This window comes from Sminthopsis crassicaudata, chromosome 5 (assembly GCF_048593235.1).
Source record: "Sminthopsis crassicaudata isolate SCR6 chromosome 5, ASM4859323v1, whole genome shotgun sequence".
NCBI classification, from domain to species: Eukaryota; Metazoa; Chordata; class Mammalia; order Dasyuromorphia; family Dasyuridae; genus Sminthopsis; species Sminthopsis crassicaudata.
The window spans coordinates 152,546,852-152,566,736 of NC_133621.1; the positions used below are offsets into that span (position 1 = coordinate 152,546,852).

General features: G+C 31.0%; 1 protein-coding gene across 6 annotated transcripts in view; it reads right to left on the bottom strand.

The window, feature by feature from the left end:
• HGF (hepatocyte growth factor) overlaps positions 1 to 19,885 on the bottom strand; it is a 108,217-nt gene that overhangs the window by 74,168 nt on the left and 14,164 nt on the right. For 3 of the 6 annotated variants that reach the window (XM_074268488.1, XM_074268489.1, XM_074268492.1), the window contains 3 exons: positions 16,206 to 16,318; positions 12,961 to 13,075; positions 5,595 to 5,737 (listed from right to left, as the gene is read on the bottom strand). In XM_074268488.1, the coding sequence (XP_074124589.1) occupies positions 5,595 to 5,737; positions 12,961 to 13,075; positions 16,206 to 16,318 (371 nt within the window). Of the gene's footprint in view, positions 1 to 4,329; positions 5,362 to 5,594; positions 5,738 to 12,960; positions 13,076 to 16,205; positions 16,319 to 19,885 lie in introns of those variants that run through there. The other 3 variants (XM_074268494.1, XM_074268493.1, XM_074268491.1) reach the window with 2 other exon arrangements.

The following is a 19,885-nucleotide window of genomic DNA, read 5'->3' on the forward strand; positions in this document are numbered from 1 at the left end:
CCATGCAAAAAGCACCTAGAAGATTTTAAACATCTCCCAGGGATTACTTTTTTCCCAGAAGCCCTAAAACCATTTTCTGTACCAAGTTACTAACAGAGCAAGTTATTCACCCTATAATGATCTAATAGGTTATAATAAAATAAAAGCCAGACACCCAAAATAGAGATCACAGGAAGGTAACCAACCAATCTAGGAAGTCAGAATACTATCTTATGTCAGAAACTATGTTTTATCCAACAGACATATTTAAACATCCCAATTAATCCACAAATTTTATTAATAATGCTGACTAAAATAGGATTTCTCTTAAATTTTTCTTACATGTAGATATTGTACATAATTGCTATTATAAAATCACATAATAGAAATTGTCTTATATTTAATTTGTTGTACTTTCTCCTCTTTAAAGGTACAAACTGAATCTGCCAGCTAACCAACATTTATTATTCACTTGTTATATGTCAAGACATTGTGCTAGGTGCTTGTGATAGAAAGAAAGACTGATGATGAAATAATTTCTGTTCATAAAGACTTTATCCTATAAACAAATATGACTATTTTAGACAATAAACTTGCTTCACAAATGTTATGCTGAGAACTCTAGACTCACTTTATTCTGGTCTTTTATCTTTAGCATTTCTTAACTGAACATGGGATTCTTCAAATGATTAAATGATGCTATGATATAACATACAGAAGAAAAACATCAATGCTTATCTTTCCTGGAAATTAGTTTGTAATTATTGTATAATTTGCTTGGATGCTACTGCTATTATTTCAGGGTAAATTTGGTGTCTTCTGATATTAAGCTTAAGAGAACTGGACCATCTTCAAATTTAATCTGCCCCAGTGATAAACAGATAAAACTAGAAGGTTAAATTCAGGAATATATGAGCTTTTACTGAACATTTTATTATAATAATGTTTCAGGTATAAACACATCATTACTTTGTTTTCCCACTTTTGATTTCTTTCATTGTTGACTAATCTCTACACCAAGACAAAGCACTGATTGACTTTTCTTCATTCATAAGATGAGAAGCCCTAAATTTTCCAAGTACTTACTATGCAAATGAAAGGGGCTAGAAGGGATTTGGATTGACCTATATCCTCTACACTGATCATTTTCACATTGATATCTGTTAGGTTCTTACTAAGTGCTAATGAGATAAAGAGATATTAGGTTCTTACTAAGTGCTAAGTCAGTACTTAACAATTCTCTAGTTCTGGCCTTTTCTGGGAGTTTTACTCCTTGGAACTTCTGGGGAGGAGCTTACATGCTTGGGAGGAGCAAGTTCATTGGTTGAAGTATTTTTTCCCAGAAGCCCCTGAGTTATTCCACGCCCATTCTCTGGGAGGATAAAAGAAGCAACATTGAGCAAGTTGAGAAGAGTCTCTAGGTCAGAGCTGGCGGCCAAGAGATTGAGTTGAGACAGGAGATCTCCTCCCAGAGAGTGGGCGTGGAATAACTCAGGGGCTTCTAGGAAAAAATACTTCAACCAATGATCAAAAAATTCAGTTTTACATGTAATCAATCAAATCCTTCAGCATTTTATTCCCCTCTTCCCTTTCTAGTGACAAGGGCGCTCTGTTAGATACTTACCTGGCTAAGTCAAGGAGGGGAAAAACAGGAAGAAAAAGGGGAAATGGCTTAAGCATCTTACCCAAGAGTAGTAAATTTAATTTTTTGGTGCTTCAGGAATCTTTTGCCCTAACTCATGTTTCTAGTCAAGGTACAGGAGGACCACCTTCAATGCACGGCAAGAAAATGAGAAAAGAATAAACCAAGGAGTATCTTTTCTTCCCCATTCCATGTCCATGCACACTTTTCAGAATTCCAAGATCTCAATCAAATTTGCCAGGAATGGTGTAGCACCAGCAGCAAAAAATACTTTTCTAAAAGGACTCCCTGCTGAAGGACTCCAGCAGCTGACAATAGTTCTATCACACTGAAAAGGATAAATATGGCCCTTTCTCACTTTGCTACTGGTCCTCCACTTATTTTAGCATTCTATTTAAAGACTTCAATAAATTCTGTATTATTTTCTATATCAGCTAGAATGAATCATTCACTTTAAAAGATCAAAATAAAATATTGTATTCAGCCACATAATCACAAGCCAAATAAAATGTCCTGTTTTTAAGTAGCTTTCCTTTGGTAAGAAAAGACCTAACCTAAATGATGAACATAAAGCATAAAAAATAAGCCCATTAAGTCTGATGCAGCTGTAACATCTTTCTGATGGCAGCAATAAATGAAAAATGAACAGATTTGTTTTATGTTCCTTAAGTTGTCCAATGTAAAAACATAGATGATATTCATTTATACACTAAAAGAATGATTTGTAAATATTCTGTAACTATGCCTATGCTATTTTGAATCCCTTTACTAAAGTTTATTATAATGTGCTAGGAAAGAATATCTTCAGATAAACAGAAGTCATTGTGACATGTATGTATATAAAGCCAATTTCTCTCTTCTTCTGAATTATTAATATCACTTCACAAACATCAGACATAAAGAAAATTAACTTATTTCTTTCTGTAAATGAATGACTTAATTGAATGAACATATATAATAAGGATCAGTTCATTGATGGGGGAACTTCTATAATATTGTAAAGAACAGATAATGAGAATTTTTCATTTGAAATTTTAAATATTGTAATCAGCTTATGGTTTAACTTTTTAATCTTTAGTTATTTTCTACATTGAGTGTTCTGTGTAAAAATTTGTCTATTAAGGTGTTTTCATTACATCATATGTAACTTAGTTCTTAATGCTCTGAGAAAACAAATGTTTCTATTAATTTCAATTAATAGAACTTATAGGTGAAAGATCCACTTTTCAAAGAAAAGAGTAATGGGCATCTAGTGTTAAATACCTAATTTGTAACAAATTTCACTTAATTTCTAACAACTTTTAGCAATCTATTATGGATTAGTCACTATCTTCGTAGAAGTTAAAAAATTGTAAATGCTGTGTCAAATCATTTATTCCAGACATTAATGGAAAGTGATGCTTCACCATGACATGAAAGTCATTTTGTCTATACCATAAAAGACTATACCATAAAAAATAAGCTTGGGTAGGTCTTAATAAGATGAAAGGCTTCAATTATGGTCCCAACAACATCTGTTGTTGTCGAAAAAGTCGAATTTCTGACAAAAGTCATGGTTCCACCTATTTAGCAGCCAGATTTACCTAAGTAAATAAAACCACAGACAATGCTGAAATGCTTATTTTTCCATCTTGTGAGCCATTCAGTTTTCCACTGCAATAGTATGGACAATGTCCATTTATGCTATAGGAGGAGATTTTTAAAAAATGTATTTTGGGTGCTTTCAATCAAGAAAGCTTGCAAACCACTTACTATAACCTCTCAGATAATATATCTGCTATGGGGACCAGTTTTGCTAAATTCCAAGAGGCTCCTTACTAGAAATGAGAACTAGATCACAAGTATTTTCATGATGGTGGCTAATCCATGCAACATAGAAACAAATACAAACTTTATATTTTAAATGATGAGCTAACTATCCTACAAATTACAACATGAGCAACAGATATTTTTGTACTGGTCCCATTTTATTAATAATAATAATAATGATATGAATATGTGAGTAGAAGACCCAATATATCTTCTACTTAAGAGTTTTTGATTTGCAGGTTTTCTTCTCTACTGCTAAATAAATTCTAAATAATATCTATCTCTAAGTTTTTATTTTTTTCATAGAAATAAGTCAGAATATACTTTTGTAGTTGGAACTGTATTATAATCCTCTTAAAACATGGTTTATTATAACATTAATTCAAATAACCACTAAATAGTTCTCAAGCTATCAAATTACTCTATAAAGATAATTAGTCCAAGCTCCCAAATACTCTATTAGGTTTCCATTTCATATTTAAAATAATATCCAAGTAATGTGATTATACACTGCAGTGATATGGGGGTGGGATGGAAAGGGAAGTAGGGTCCCCTCTTAGCTTTGCTTTTCCTCTGATTTCTAATTTTAAGCCTTCTTTTCTGAGTAGGAATGAATCCAGACAATTCAGAGACGAAAAGTTCATAGACTAATAAGATAAGGGAAGCTGGAAAAGTGTTCTTTGTTTCACTTCCCGTCTCACAGTCTATGATAGTCATTCAGTTAATCAGCCAGCCAGTCAGTCATCTGACTGAAGTCAGTAGATTTGGGGGACAGCGCAGAACTTTTCCACATAAACTGTAGCAATGGAGACCCTCTAAAAATAGGAACTTCTCTCCTGTGTGTAAATTGACTTCAAATGCTTTGTTATACCCTTGTTCATACAAAACAGACTTGTTCATAGTTACCAAAGACAAGTTTATTTTTTTTTTGAAGAAAACATGGAGAAAGTTATAATGAACAAAATGTGATATGAAATGGAAAGTGATAGTTTACAAAGCAAAAATGGAACTGGCTCTAGCACAAAGTTAAATTAACTTTAAATCAATGAACAATAAAAAAAAATTACTCTATAACAATTAACCAACAATGATAGTAATGAAAATCATCCTAATATCAAATGAATTCATGTGGAGGAAAACTGTCAAATAAGGACTTTGGTTCATAGCAAACTAATGAAATATCTTGCTTGAAAACATGGGCACTATTCCAGTAAACCCCTGAGTACTTTAAAAAAACAACAACAATGAAACATTGAATTCCTAATACAACAGAATTCATGTTTTGAATGTATGTTTTAAAAAGTCGAATTTCTGACAAAAGTCATGGTTTCAGCTATTTAGCAGCCAGATTTACCTAAGTAAATAAAACCACAGACAATGCTGAAATTATTCTTCCATCTTGTGAGCCATTCAGTTTTCCACTGCAATAGTATGGACAATGCCCATTTATGCTGCGGAAGGAGGTTTAAAAAAAAAAAAAAAAAAAAAAAAAAGGATTTTGGGTGCCTTCAGTCAAGAAAGCTTGGGAACCACTACTGTAACCTCTCAGATAATATTCTGCGTTGTGCTCAGTGCTTCCCATATGTCCAGTAAAGCACAATACCAAGTCCTCCAAAGCACACAGAGTAAAAAGGCTTGCATTGTCCCAATCCTATATTCTTCTCCGGTGTCTTCTAGGACAAAGCTTCCACAGAAGCAGCTGTCTGGTGAGTGGAATTGATACACGACTAACAGGTCTACTCCCTAACCTGCCCCTTTGGGAATTGTAAGGAAGGGGCCGAAGCAAGGAGGAGCAATGTGTGTGCGCACATGTGCATACCCCTGAATGAAAGAGAGAGTTTCTCCCTCTCCTGTATTCCCCCTGAAGGGATTCCTGAAGCTACCTCAAGGCTCTCTCTGTGGGGTTTAACTCATCCAGCTCCTATTGCCACCTGCAGGAGAGAACCATGTTCATTATTTTGCATTCAAACTAGAACTATATTCCTTCCATACTTAACAATTCTTTAAAAAATTAATCTCTAAATTAATTACATATAAACAAGACTTCACTTCTAATGCCCATTTTCCTTGGTAATTTGATTAGTTTTTATTAACAGTCACAAAGGTTAGATTTCCACACTAAAGGGAAAGAGTATCCCATCATGCATTAATGTTGTTAATTTACCTTCTGAACACTGAGGAATGTCACAGACTTCATGGCGTACCTCTGGATTGCTTGTGAAACACCATGGTCCTCCTTCTTCCCCTCGAGGATTTCGACAATAATTTTCCTGTAGGTCTTTACCCCGATAGCTCGAAGGCAAAAAGCTAGTTTTAAAATGATAATCATTACAGTATAAGAGCATGCAAATCTTATAGCAAATGTTGCTCTATTATTCACTAGGTGAAGGGTTATTTCTTATGAACCCACCCATCAATTTGAAGAAAATTATTACATTCTTCCTTTCTTTGTTTTAATCAAATCAGAAAAATGCTCAAGCTTTACTTTTTTTTTCTTTTGCTATACTGTTGTCACATTATATCCACATGAAACTTTCATGATTTGAATTACAAGGATAGCAATATTACTAAAACATATGTATGTATGTGTGTGAAAGAGACAGAGAGAAAGGAGGAAGGAGGAGGGAGGGGTGCAGAAGAAGGAAAAGAGAAGTAATTCTTTAAATGATTCTGACAGAATCCTAAATTCTGCTCAACAGGCTCAAGATAGAATAACTGTTTGCTGTTCCTGTGCTGAAGCTAATTCATGCTGCTGATGTCTAATTTGGGGATATGGTTCAGTATTTTCACTCATGTTTGATTCTTTGTGACCCCGTTTGAGGTTTGCATGGGATTTTTTTTTGTGTGTGTGTGTTTTTTTTTTTTTTTCTGGAAGGAAAATAATTATAAGAATTAATGACATTACAGTTTGGGAGGGGGAAAGGATGGGAAGAGAGTAGAAGAGAGGAAAAGACAAAAATTAAGAAGAGAAGGAAACAGTGAGGGAAGAAAAGAGAATGAGAGTGAAAGCAAGAACAAGAGAAGGAGGACTAGAGAGTGCAAGCAAGAGTAGGAGAGAGAGCAAGAAACCTCAGGGAAATTTTTGTGGCAAACATTGTGCAGCCAGGGAATTTTAAAATTCCATTTTGCTTATCCTTGTGAACTATTTTCTAAACACAAACTAATATGTATGAAAAATATATATTTTTATATTTCTTTTCAAAACAGTTTTTTTTTCACAAGTAAAATATATTAACCAGGGCTATAAGGAAGTAAAGCTATATTATTAAAATTCAACATGTTTTTATATAATAATATAGTTTTCATCAATGCTGTTTTATGAAATTGAGAATTTTTTTTTAATAAGACCTAGAAACCTATTTCTTACTTAGGAAAAAAAAAAAAATTATGATCTGATATTTTTAAGGCTTTGCCCACTCAAGAATGAGATCAACATTCTTTTCTCTGTTGTGAAACCAATGAACATAGCAATTACTAAATGACCTTTTATAATTTAAAAATTTGCAGCAGAGCATTAAATAAGTCATCAATAAAATTTGTATCTTCAGAAACTCTATAAGTTAAGGTCAAAGTCATTCATTCCAATAGTCACTTATATTCAACTTTGTAGGAAATCTATCTTTTAAAATATACCATGTACAAAATATCTTTATATAAAAATTCATACCCTCATATCACCTTTATTTTAAATATGCAAAAAACAAAAAAGCGGTGATGTTAATGAAAATTTAGCATACTAATGTGCTTCATTTATTAGAAAGTTTGAATCTATGACATAGTAGTTCACTTTAAATTTATACCACTGGTTCTTAAGGGATTTTTAGTATGTGTATCAGTGTGTGCATATATATAAATATATATACACATATGATAAATACATATAGCCATATGATCTTTAATCTTTCTTGGTTTTGGTTTCCTCACTAGTAAAATGAAGAGTTAAGAATTCTAAATCCATGTTTCTCTAAGTCTGTGCATCTCACAAGGTTGTTATATGGAAAGAACTTCGTAATTCTTCAAGTATTTACACCATGTGAATTATTATTCTTCCTTTTAAATTAATAATAATATCTATTTCATTGACATAAGAAATTCTAAATGAGGAAACGACTTCACTAATGAAATCAGGGATACAGGGAAGCTAAATGCTTTGTAGATAGACTGGTGGGCATGGACTTAGGAAGCCCTGAGTTGGACTGTGTCAGGTACTTACTATATGATCCTGAAAACGTCACTTGTCCACACTCAGCTTCAGTTTCCTCATTCATAAAATGTAGATAATAATAATTCATACTTCAAAAAGTTGAGACATGAAAACACTTGTCAAATTCTTATTTAAATGCTAGCTATCATTATTATTATTGTTGTTATTATACATTACTGGCTGTAAACATGTATGTACTTCATAATTATGTCTTTATACCAATGCATCTATCTACATCACATATAATGATATATAACTGTATTTTTGTAAAACACACATACATGTAGGATTATAAACCTGTAGTCATAAGAGACTCAGAGCTCCTTTAGTCTCCCTGTCGTGTAATGAAAGAAATTCCTTATAATTGTTCTGAGTCACAGCCTTTTAAACACAGTCACTTTTCCAGGTTAATACTTTTAGAAGTTCCTCACTGGTTCTATTTTCCAAGAATTTGGTTCCTTTTTTGCATTCTACATTTTCTCCTCATTTTTAGTTTATGGAATTCAACTTATCACAGGATTCTTATTCTTCAGAAAATTTCACACTAAAACAGGGAGTAATTCATAATTCTTATATGCCATGCTTCTGAATTTTGATGGGAGGAAGGGTAGCAGAATGCAAAAAGACAGACTGAACCTTTCACTTCATTGTTATAAAAAAAAAAATGGCAGATGAGAAAATACCTTCTACTAGTGCACATTGATATTTCTCTGTAACAAAGTTTTAAGTAGCTATCTACACCATTGAAAAACTGTAACTTGCCTAGAGTCACTTAGCTATTATGTGTCACAGATGAGACAAACCTAGGTCAGGAAGACCTCTGGTCAGGCTATTTATCCACTATGCTATACTGCTTCTTACCCTATTAAGTTTCTTGCTATCAATGTGAGAAAATAATCTCAGTTTCTATATAATTCTGAATCTTCGTATGATTTGTTTGTTTTATTTTTCAATTTCTTTATACTGTTATCTGAAAGTTAATTCCATCACCCTAAAATTAGTTTAGGTTATTCTTTTAACAAAAGTCAGGAATTTCTTCATTTTATGATTGGGCATTACTAGAATTGAACCATATATGTGCCTTTCTGACCTTTCTTCCAACTTTTCACCATGACAATAGCCTCCACAAACATTTAGTGACATACACATATACACATGTGTATAAATACTATAATTGAAAAAAAGGCAGTGTCTTTTCTCATACCGACTGCATTCTAAAATAGACACATTAACAAGAATTTCTAAAAAAGTAAGGAAATAGCAAATGACTTAGCAATAAGTGAGTTTACATATAGATATACTGCCTTTTGGATAGGAGTTGTATATTCTAAAAATAATGTATAAACATTTTTACTTTAAATGCTTTAGTAGTTCTTTTGTAGCAAGAAATGCAATGTGATTTCCCAAAAGTCCTGGTGCAGCTTTCAGGTTGAGCAGATCAAAACTGCACCAAGACTTTTGGAATCCATATATTATTCTTATTCTTTCTGTAAATAATGGATCATGCCAATCTTTGATAGGATCAGATAAATGCAATGGAGTATTGGGGTCTCCTCTGCTGCTAACTTGTAATGTGTAGAAGCATTGCTTAACCAATCTGTGGGCTAGTTTCCTTATCAGTAAAATCATGGAGTTAGGCTTATCTATGAAAGCATTTCTAGCATGGTAATTCTGTGGATCAGGTTGTGTAAAACAGGGTACATCTTATTAAATGCTAAGTAGAAGTAAATAAATAAAAATTAGTATTTTAAAATCATTTTTGTTCTATTTCATCATCCCAATTTAATCCATACAGATTTGGAGAGAAAGATGGTCACAAATATAAATGTACATAAGTGTAGAAGGGAAGAGAATAGTAGGAAAAGAAATAGAACAATTTTTTCTGTATGTAGAAAATGGGGAGAAAATTAAAAGTTAGTTCATTATTATAATATTGGCATTAACATAGTAGATTTACAATTTCTTGTGTTTTATTATACTGTATTATGGAAATGCTTGCTTTGTTGTATAATTTAAAAATGAAATTTTAAAAATATTCAATCAAAAGTTTTCCAGGAAATCAAGATCAAAAAATTCTCTTTTGGTTCACTTTCTGTCTTTCTGTTGCACTGGATCTTCAAGACTGACTGCTAATATAGTTGATAGAGCACTGGATCTGGAGGGGGAGGAACTGAATTCACATCCTACTTCAGTAACAGTAACTGTGTATACCTGGACAAATCACTTAATATCTGTCTGTCACAGTTTCCTCTTATATTAAATAGGGACAACTCCCTATTTAATTCTTTATGTTAAATAGTTCCTAGCTCCCAAGGCTGTTATGAAAACACAATGAGATAATTAATACATGTACTGGACTTTGCAAAACGTATATTGTTAGATGAATTCTAGTTATTAATAAGATTAATAAGAAGTTAAATTAAGTTATTTATTGAGCACTATTTTGTTCCTGCCACTGTGCTAAGTTGTTGTATTGATGTTTCCTATGTTTAATCTGAGCTGAAAGTTCAGAGCTGTTTTTTGTTTTTATCTTGGTATTTGGTCACATTGTAGACAGTTAGATGGCTCAGTGGATATAGTGTAGAACCTAGAGTCAGGAAAAACTGAATTCAGATGTGGCCTCAGACAATGAGCAAGTCATTTAACCTCTGTTTGCCTCAGTTTCCTCAACTGTAAAATGGTCATGGTCATCATACTTCACAGAGGTGTTGTGAGGATCAAATCAGATGATCATTATAAAGTGCTTAGCACAATGCTGGACGCTTAAGTAGGTGTTATATAAATTCTTATTTCTTCCCCTTCCCCATTATGTTGTACTCAATTTGTTCACATTATGAAGTTTTGAATACAATTCATTTGTTCACTTTGTATTTATGGAGCATTTCCTATGTGAGAGTTTCTGCTATGGATTGTAGTATACTAGAGTCACTACCCCTATTCATGACGTCCTAGGGCATAGAATTTGACCTAGAAAGGATCTTGACATTATCTAGTCCATACTCCTTACTTTACAGATAAGGAAAAGAAGACAGAGAAGAGACTTCACACAGATACTTAAGAATACAGACAAAATTTGAACATTTTCTCTGACTTTGATTCTATGAAAGTTTTTAAGGGAGGGGTGGGGGGATGTGGCTAAACAATTATCTGAAATTAAGTCCTCAAATTTATTTTTTTAATTTGGCTCAAAACTTCAAAATGCTGTCCTGAATTTTCTTCTCTGAATATCTTATATGGATGCAATTATTATTTTTATACATTCATTTATGAAGATATTGAACAGCAAGTAAAGAAACTAGATCTATATTCCTAGATCACTTGATTTTCCAGTTTATCTTTTCTATTCATTTAACCATCCATCATCATGATGCCATTAAGTCTATTTATAAAGTATTTCAATTTAAGTAGTCAACAATATACCATTACTTCAGCCAAGGGCATAGTCCTTACTCTATTATTCCTATAATATGGTCCAAGAATCAAGCACTTCACTTTATTTTTGTATACCACACTCCAAAAGAACAACTAGTGGATGAAGGTCATTTCTTCCTAAAATAGTGTAAGCATAGGGAGCTTGCAACATATATATATATATATATATATATATATATATATATATATATATATATATATATATATATATATATATATATATATATATATATATATATATATATATATATATATATATATATATATATATATATATATATATATATATATATATATATATATATATATATATATATATATATATATATATATATATGAAAGTCTCTCTGTAGTAAGGCTTTCTATCACAATGAAAAGTTAGTTGATAAAGCAACGATTGGACTTTATAGTCAGTTCCCAGGAAGATCTATTACAAATCCATCCCTCTAGTTCTGTGATACCTCACCATCAGAGATTATTGGGGTTGAAATAAGACCTCTGTTGAGTCCAATGCACATCCTGGCACTATGGAAGGATCAATTTCTAATGTTATTTCTTTGTTCATGGATAACTTACATCATTTTCTGCAATGGTATTTTATCCTCCTAATGCAGATAGTGAAAGCAAGCTAATCTTTGAGAAGACGAAGCCAAATTATTTTCCTTTTATTTTAATTCAAGTACAGCACTATGTTCTAGGAAAAACCAAATGTCATTTTGATTTTTAAATTACTTATTTAGAATAGCAGTTGTAAATCTCTGATACTGAAATGTTGCAGCTGGTTAACTCCAAAGTACTATGTTAATAAGAACAAGGCCATGAGTACCCTCTTCTTGTGTTGGTCACCAGTTACCTTTGCTTTTTTCTATGGTCAGTGCCACAATATAAGTTAAATACATAGTAAATATAGAATACTGAATTGTTAGTGTGAAAGTATAGATGGATTAGGAACTAGGATAGACTATTAATAATGCCATTTTTCTTATTAATGGCATTGATAGCATTTTATATTGAAATAAGTCTAATTCTTATCCATTATATTTTGCAGATATAATACAAATTATCTTCTTATTTAATGAAATTGACATCTGAGATTAATCTTGGAAAATTCTCTAAATCTTAGGAGTTATTAGCTATTTAAGAGTTACTAGGGACTTATGTTTGTCAAGCTTTAACCACATACAGTATTAAATCTGTCCTTAACTCCTACACATCTTTAAATGGAAGGCACTACAGTGTAATCTTCAAAAATTAATAGTCAAGTATTTCCATCAAGAGGTAGATTATAATACCCTCCCTACCCTTGCATTTGATGGCAGTCATGACTAAGGAGATTATCAGGGAGGAAACAATAAACATTTGTGTCCAGTAAACCACAGAGCACACTCATTAGATTCCCTGAGTTTCTCTGAATCTAAACCTGATTCCTATTGTTTCTCTTCCAAAAAAAAGTTTTTGCAATGTTTGAAGTCAGTAGGCCACAGATAAAACCAGAAAAGGGATTTAGTAGAAAAATCCAGTTTCACCTCACTCTCCAAATTATACACATTGCACTATGTCAGCATCAGTTTATAAGGATAGCTTGTATCAGTTATGCTTTTTCATAATATATATATATATATATAGTCATAAATAATCAATATGCAGAATAAAAACAATTATAAAATAGGAGACCACTGAAATTATTACACTAAATCTTTAGGGATAAATTAGCAAATATGAAATATTTGACAAAGGAAAAGTCAACTATGTGCACATATACACACATATAAGCTGATTCAATGATTTTTATTATGATGGAAGTGTACTAAAACCTGCTTAAATGACTTATTTTCTTAAATTAGCTTTTTTTTAAAAAGTGGTTTAGATTATTATTTCTTTGTGTTATTCTTACCCGTGTTCATGTGGTATCATCGAATTCCATGGCTGGCATTTGATACCACTCTTAGTTATAGATATGGTTCCCTTGTAGCTTCCTCCTTTACCAATGATACAGTTTCTAATGTAGTCTATTAGAAGAAAGCAGAGAAAATATTAAAACCATGAGAAACATATGCTTTACTTTTTAAAGATGAAAATTAAAATTTCATTCAAACCTGTAAGTAATTAGCACAGCCTTATATATGATTTCAATTAACAGAAAAAGTTCTAATATAATGATTCCACAAAAGCATTCAGAAGTATTGTTCCCTAAAAGTTTCTAAGGGTATTAAAAAAAGTAATGGTATTACTGAAATTGTTAATTTTAACATCAATTTTAAACTAAGGAACGATAGAGCCTCTAATTTACATAAATGAATGAGTTATTTGTATATGTGTTTTATTCTTATCTAAATTGTTTTATAAATATTGAACTGGGATTTTTTCCTGTCCTTGTGGGCTTAACTTGCAAATTAAAGCAAAAATAGCAGAATTCATTACATATACACAAATATGTATGTGTTTTTGGAAGTGTAATCTTATTAAATGTGTAAGAGACTGATGTCAAATTCAAACAGAAACAGGGACCATTAAATCTTACTCAATATGTGGCTCCCAAACAGACCACATAGTGACTTAGAAAAACCACATATTAATATTAATATTAAGTACATTCTACTATATTTTTATTTTTTAAATTATTTCTCATTTTTACTTTATTCTGGTCAGTCAGTCAAACTACTCAAAAGTGTTATGGACCACCTGAAGTAAGTTTTGACCCTTTTGGTATAAGTCACTTTTGTTTCCTACTTCATGGAGTAGTATGTATACAAATTTATAGAAAAAACATTCCATAACCAGAGAATATTTTATTAATATAAATTCAGTATTACTACCCATATCAGTATCTAGCCAATGATGGGGAAAATAATCAAAGTGAATATACAATTTATACATATACATTAACACAACTAAAAAAATATCACTGTCCTAACAGGTTTTATTAAGCATTCATATAATTTCTTTAAAGGTTTCATTTTCAGTGATTGTGCACTATTCATTGTCATTAATAAAAGTCAAAAATAAGAGACTTATATTTTATAAACCATAGTTCTGATGATTTTAATCAATATGAAATATTATTGATATAATTAATATTCTTTGGTTATTTACCATTTAAATCATGTCTTGAAAAAAAGAAACTAGTTAATATTCTCCATATTCTGTCTAGATATCAAAATTGATGGAATATATTGAACTAGATTTTGCTTTTTAAGTTTACTTAAGCATTCAATTAAGAAAAGCTTTTTTTAAATACAGAACATTCTCATTTTCCTCAAATCTCTCTATCAAAGCTATAATAAGTTTTTTTTTACTATAGTAGTTAAAATAATTTAAATTCGTGATTCACAAAAATATTAGTTCAAAATAAAGAAATATAAATTAAAGTATAAAAAACTTTTTTAAAACTTTACATTGGGTGATTTGCAATCACAGCTTAAAATTCAAAATAAGCATATAGATTAGAATACCTTTTAATCTTATGATATAGCTTTTTCATCATTTGTAGTTATGTTTCAGGGATATATTTTGACCCATTTGAATTTTCTTAATAATGAATCATGTTACAATAGTATTCAACACTTTATATTAGTGTTATTAAAACATTTTGATATTTAAAAATGAATGCCATATATGCTGGCTTTCTATTATTCACTGCATTTTAAACTTTGTACAAGGGAAAGGAAGCTTTCCTAAATTTTCTGACGTCTTTTCCCAGGAAATGAAATACTATTCATTTTACTAATGAGCTGATGAGAGTTATATTTTTCTGCTATTCTGTAAGGTGACTACACAGTGTGGTTAGAGCATGCCAGATGCAAAACCAAGTCTATGGTTTGAAAGAGAGATTACTTATTTCACCCACTTTGGGGAATTGTCTTCAAATACTTAGCACCTATATTATATATATTTGACCAAACCAAAAATCTGTCATGTAGAGATTTATAATAAATTTCCACAACACTAAGATCTCAGAATTAGCCATTTGATTGACTATATAATTATAAATATTTACATATATAATTATACCATCAAATGTCATTTTAATTGAACATTAATGAAATATTTTATCTTTAAGCCACTATTTTAAACATAAAAGTTTTTAATTTCCCTATTTAGTTTTATGTAATTAACTAGAGAAATTGTAATCTCCTCCTGAATCTTTCTTATATAGAAAGGGTCTAATCACAGTAATTTTGAAATCAGGTAGCCAAGTTACAGTTGTTGCCAACATCGTTTCATGAAATTTACAATTTAATTTGTTTGAAATAATAAACACATTTTAAAACTGTATGACATATAGCACTTTCATACCTTTTTCAAACCTGAAAAGCAAGAGGAATAGGTGTTACTAGTCTCATTTTATTGAAAATACTGAATCTTGGAGACTTTCTAGGCTATCTTTGGTAGTGCATACAAAATTATTTTGAGAAATAAGTCACAATTACTCTCAGAAGAATAGTCAGGCAATCTCTCCAACCAAAGAAACCCTAACTAAAATGGTTATGAATCATTTAGTGCCTCTTAATTATTTATTGTTGAGTCATTTTTCAATCATGTCCAACTCTGTGACCCAGTTGGGATCTTCTTGGCAAAGAGACTGGGGGGTGGTTTCTCATTGCCTTTTCCAGCTCATTTTAAAGATGAGGAACTGAGGCAAACAGGGTTAAATGACTTTCTCAGGGTCACACAGCTATGTAATACCTGAGGCTGAATTTGAATTCAGCAAGATGAGTCTTCCTGACTCCATTGCCTGGCACTCTATCCACTGAGGTACCTAACTGCACCTCTTAATTATTTAACTGACAGCATAATGAATCTGATCAATTATGAAGAATCAGCTTTTAAGTTATTTTGAGGGGAGATACTAATGAAGTACTGATCTGTTGGTAATATGTGAACATAACCTTAATCATTTTTATAAGGAAGTTTTGAATTCAACTTCTGAGAAACAGGTAAGCACAGCAGAAAGAACAATGAACAGGAAATTGGGAAACAACTCAATTTTTTCTACCAACAAATTAGCAATCTCAGAAGTCTCAGGCTAGGTTTTCTTAATTTTTTTTAATTTTGAGATTATATAAGATGATCCCTTAGGTCAATTAAAATTTTAAAAACGTGTGATTTTGGATGAAAATTTAAGGAGAATCAAGTTACCTTTATTTTCATACAGATCAAATTCATGGTCATGCTTCTTTCTCACTCCATTTGACATGCTATTGAAAGGGAACCAATGACATCGTTTTTTTGCTTTGTCAAAAGCAAAGGCCCTGAAAAAAATATCTGAATGAAAAAAAGGAATGCCACTTTTTACATAATTTTTACAGTGGTGGATATATGGTATGTCAAGGAAAAAAATGTCAGTAAATAAATCATTACATAGGGACAAAAGAAATTCAAATGATATTCAAACCTCCTCATGTGATCTTTACAATAAAGAAAAAAAAAAAGTAACTTTCTCTGGTCTTGGCTTAAAACATTAGTTTTCTCACTCATACATTTTCACTTTTAGTTTTACATTTTTCTTGTTTAAAAAAAATGTATAAAAGCACCCATCCAATCTTATTTACTTTCTGAAATCACTCTGCTTTTAACAACAGAACTGAATAGGAAATTTATGTATTTATTTGGAGAAGAATGATCTTTTATAGACTATCACAGTGTACCCAATCTTATAAAGTGCTCAAGAAGAAAAAAAAAAATTAAAGAAATTGCCAATGAAAAACATTACTAAGATGTTTTGTAATCAATATTATTCTATAAAAGTATTATAAGTGAGAATTTGTTAAATATTTTTCTTCTAAGACAAACTTCTAGCATCTTAAGTACAATGCTAAAAGCAGAAATGCCATTATGATACACCTAAATATTTTATTTACTTTGGTCATATATATATGTGTGTGTATATATCTATACATAGATATATACATATACACACACATATATATAAACACATGTAATATATATATTACTTAAGTTAGCCTAATTGGTAAATTGAATTTTTCTCCCTTCCAATACTTGAATATTTTTTTAAAATTCTAAATGGAATTTTTCATTAATATTTGCATATTGCCATATGTAGGTATCCAGATATATAATCAATACGAATTGCTATACCATAAGACTTCCCCTTTAAATTCTATAAATAAGCACTTTAAGCAACTCTTGATACCCAATAATTTTACATTTTTAATAACCAGACTTTTTGTTTTATCAATCCAATCATTTTCAAGTGATTTATTATAAAAAGTTTGAAAGATAGATAAATAGATTTTGAAGAAGTTGATGAAATCTCCACTTCCCCAAAATTAATTTAGAGCCTTTATGATTTTTATGGATATACTATTTTATTAGGTATCTTTATTTTCTAAAAAAATAATAATATTTTATATTATACATGCAAATAAAAATAATTTAGAAACTATTTCCTATTTGAAAAAGTAATGGTTGGGAAGCAAAATTCTTGATTTTAAAAATTCACAGTGAACTGAAAAAAAAATCTGTAAAACTGGGGGGGATGTACTTATTAGGAAATGATATAAGAAAATAACAGAGAAAGCCTGTTTTAGTCAACTACATCATTAATTTTATTTAGTGGCAATAGTTTCATAGGGTAGGTCTAGTGTAACAACTTTACTACTAAATGAATTACATTAAAAATCACTCTTCATCACCCTTCCTCATTGCATCTAATTAGGATAATTAGGATTTTTTCTTCTTTTTCTCAAGATAATGCTACCAAACTGTCAGTGTTATCATCCCTCTCCAAAACTCCTTGTTTTAGTTCATCAACAAATTAAAATGTCTTGTTAAATATCATCTGTTCTGATGTTATCATTGTTATCTTAGTTTTCTCATCTTTATTCCTTTCTATATATTATATAACCTGCAACTATCTATTTTTGTTATCTCATAATATACTCTTTATGTATTCTTCTGATTCATAGTGATAATGTGGAAAGAACAAGAGTCTTCACATAAAATAACATGGGCTCAAATTTCTGTTCAGCCATGTGACAAGAGATAAAAAATTTGATTTCTCTGTGCCTCGTATAATAGGCGACAGACCAATGAAGTTCTAGTTCATAGAGTCTGCATCTATATGCCCTGTCTGCTGGGTTCTAAAAATCATATACAATATTACATCCCTGACTTCAACAGAATTTTGGTAAGTCCATTTAAGCATGTGTATTGGAGAGGCTCTTTGCCTTAATTCAGAAAACTGACAAGTATAGTATATTTTTTGTCAGCTTGCTGAATGATAAGAAAAAAATTGTATTCAATTCAATAAACATTAAGCACCTACTATCTGCCCCCCAAAAATAAACTGTTCTTGCCCTCAAGAAGCTTATAATCTAATGAGAGGACTATACAAAAAGAAGCTAAAAGGTGTTGATGATTGGGGTGGGTTATTGGGAAAAGGAGAAGAGTGAAGGTGAAGCAGTGTCTGTCATTCTGTAATGTTGAAGCCAAGCAGAATTGCTGCTGGACAAATGGCTGCTGAAAAGAAAATTCCTCAGGAAAAACTCTCTCTTCCCTGGTAATATTTAAGTGAAGAGGAAGAAACTCTGAGCCTCAACATGAGGAACATCAATAGAATGTCACAGCTGTCTTATCTATATACTTGGGAACCATATGGCTTTGAATGAATGGTCCCTCAATTTTCTTTGCTTCTTTGTGTTTTTCATTTTTTTTTCTATTTTGAATAAATGAAGATCAGAAAGGGATAGACCAGATTATGATGACATTGTAGGCTTTAAAAAGTTTGAAGAACTATCAAAAGTTCCCTCAGCAACAGCACTCAATATAATCAATTGTTGGATTCAATGAGAAGGTAACTCTTACAAGTGACCTAATAAACTCTTCTAGGGATGAACTGACCAATAATCCAAGATACTAAGTCTTGAAATTGACTCATCCAATTCCACAACAACCACCAAAAAAAATGAATTTGTTGAGAACAATTTTTATGGAAGAAAAGGATTCCCAGAGCCATAAAGTATCATTTTTGACTTAGTTGGGAATAACAATTTTCAAGTTTAGATCATTTAGTTCTCCTTTTGTTGCACTTCAATCATTGCTATTCTTTCACAATAAATAAATATAATTTCGTAAAAACTAATTGATGTTCATTAGTTAATTGGTAGTTGACAGAAATTAGCTAATTAAGTAATGTTATGGGACATAATACTAGGGCCTTATGAGTAATGAGGTTAGAAAATGACTATCAATCCCTCAGGAAACCTTGATCTTTTAGGGATCTTATTTGCCAATTTGAGTGATAGTTCAAAGAGCAAACATATCTGATGCTACACAAAATTTCTTTATTTTTTAAAAAAAAAGCATTTATTACAACTTGTACTACTTACCTAGAGGGGTTTTTGTGAAGAAAAATCTTTGTAAACCTTTAAACCCTATGCAAAAGTGTGAGTTTTGTTAGATATAATTCATGTTACTGATTTATCATATTAATTCAACATTCTTTCTTTAATCTTCAGCTCTAGATGCATTTCACCTTTGAAAAGTTTTAATTAAATAGTAATTTAATTATAAGTAAACCATTCATAATTGAAAATTTATTATGTGCATGATGCTAGGGAGAAAAAAAAATCAACACATATTATCCAGTGGAACAAGTATTATATTTGGAGACAAAGGATCCACATTCAAATCTTGTTTCAGTGCTTCATTACTTATGTAGACTTTTACAAGTATTTTAACCTTCCTGGGCTTCAGTTACCTCATCTATAAGATGAGAGAATAGGTAATAAGTGAGGAATAAGTGACTTCTAAGTTTCCTTTATCTTTATGATGCTATAATTTTGTAATCTTAATAT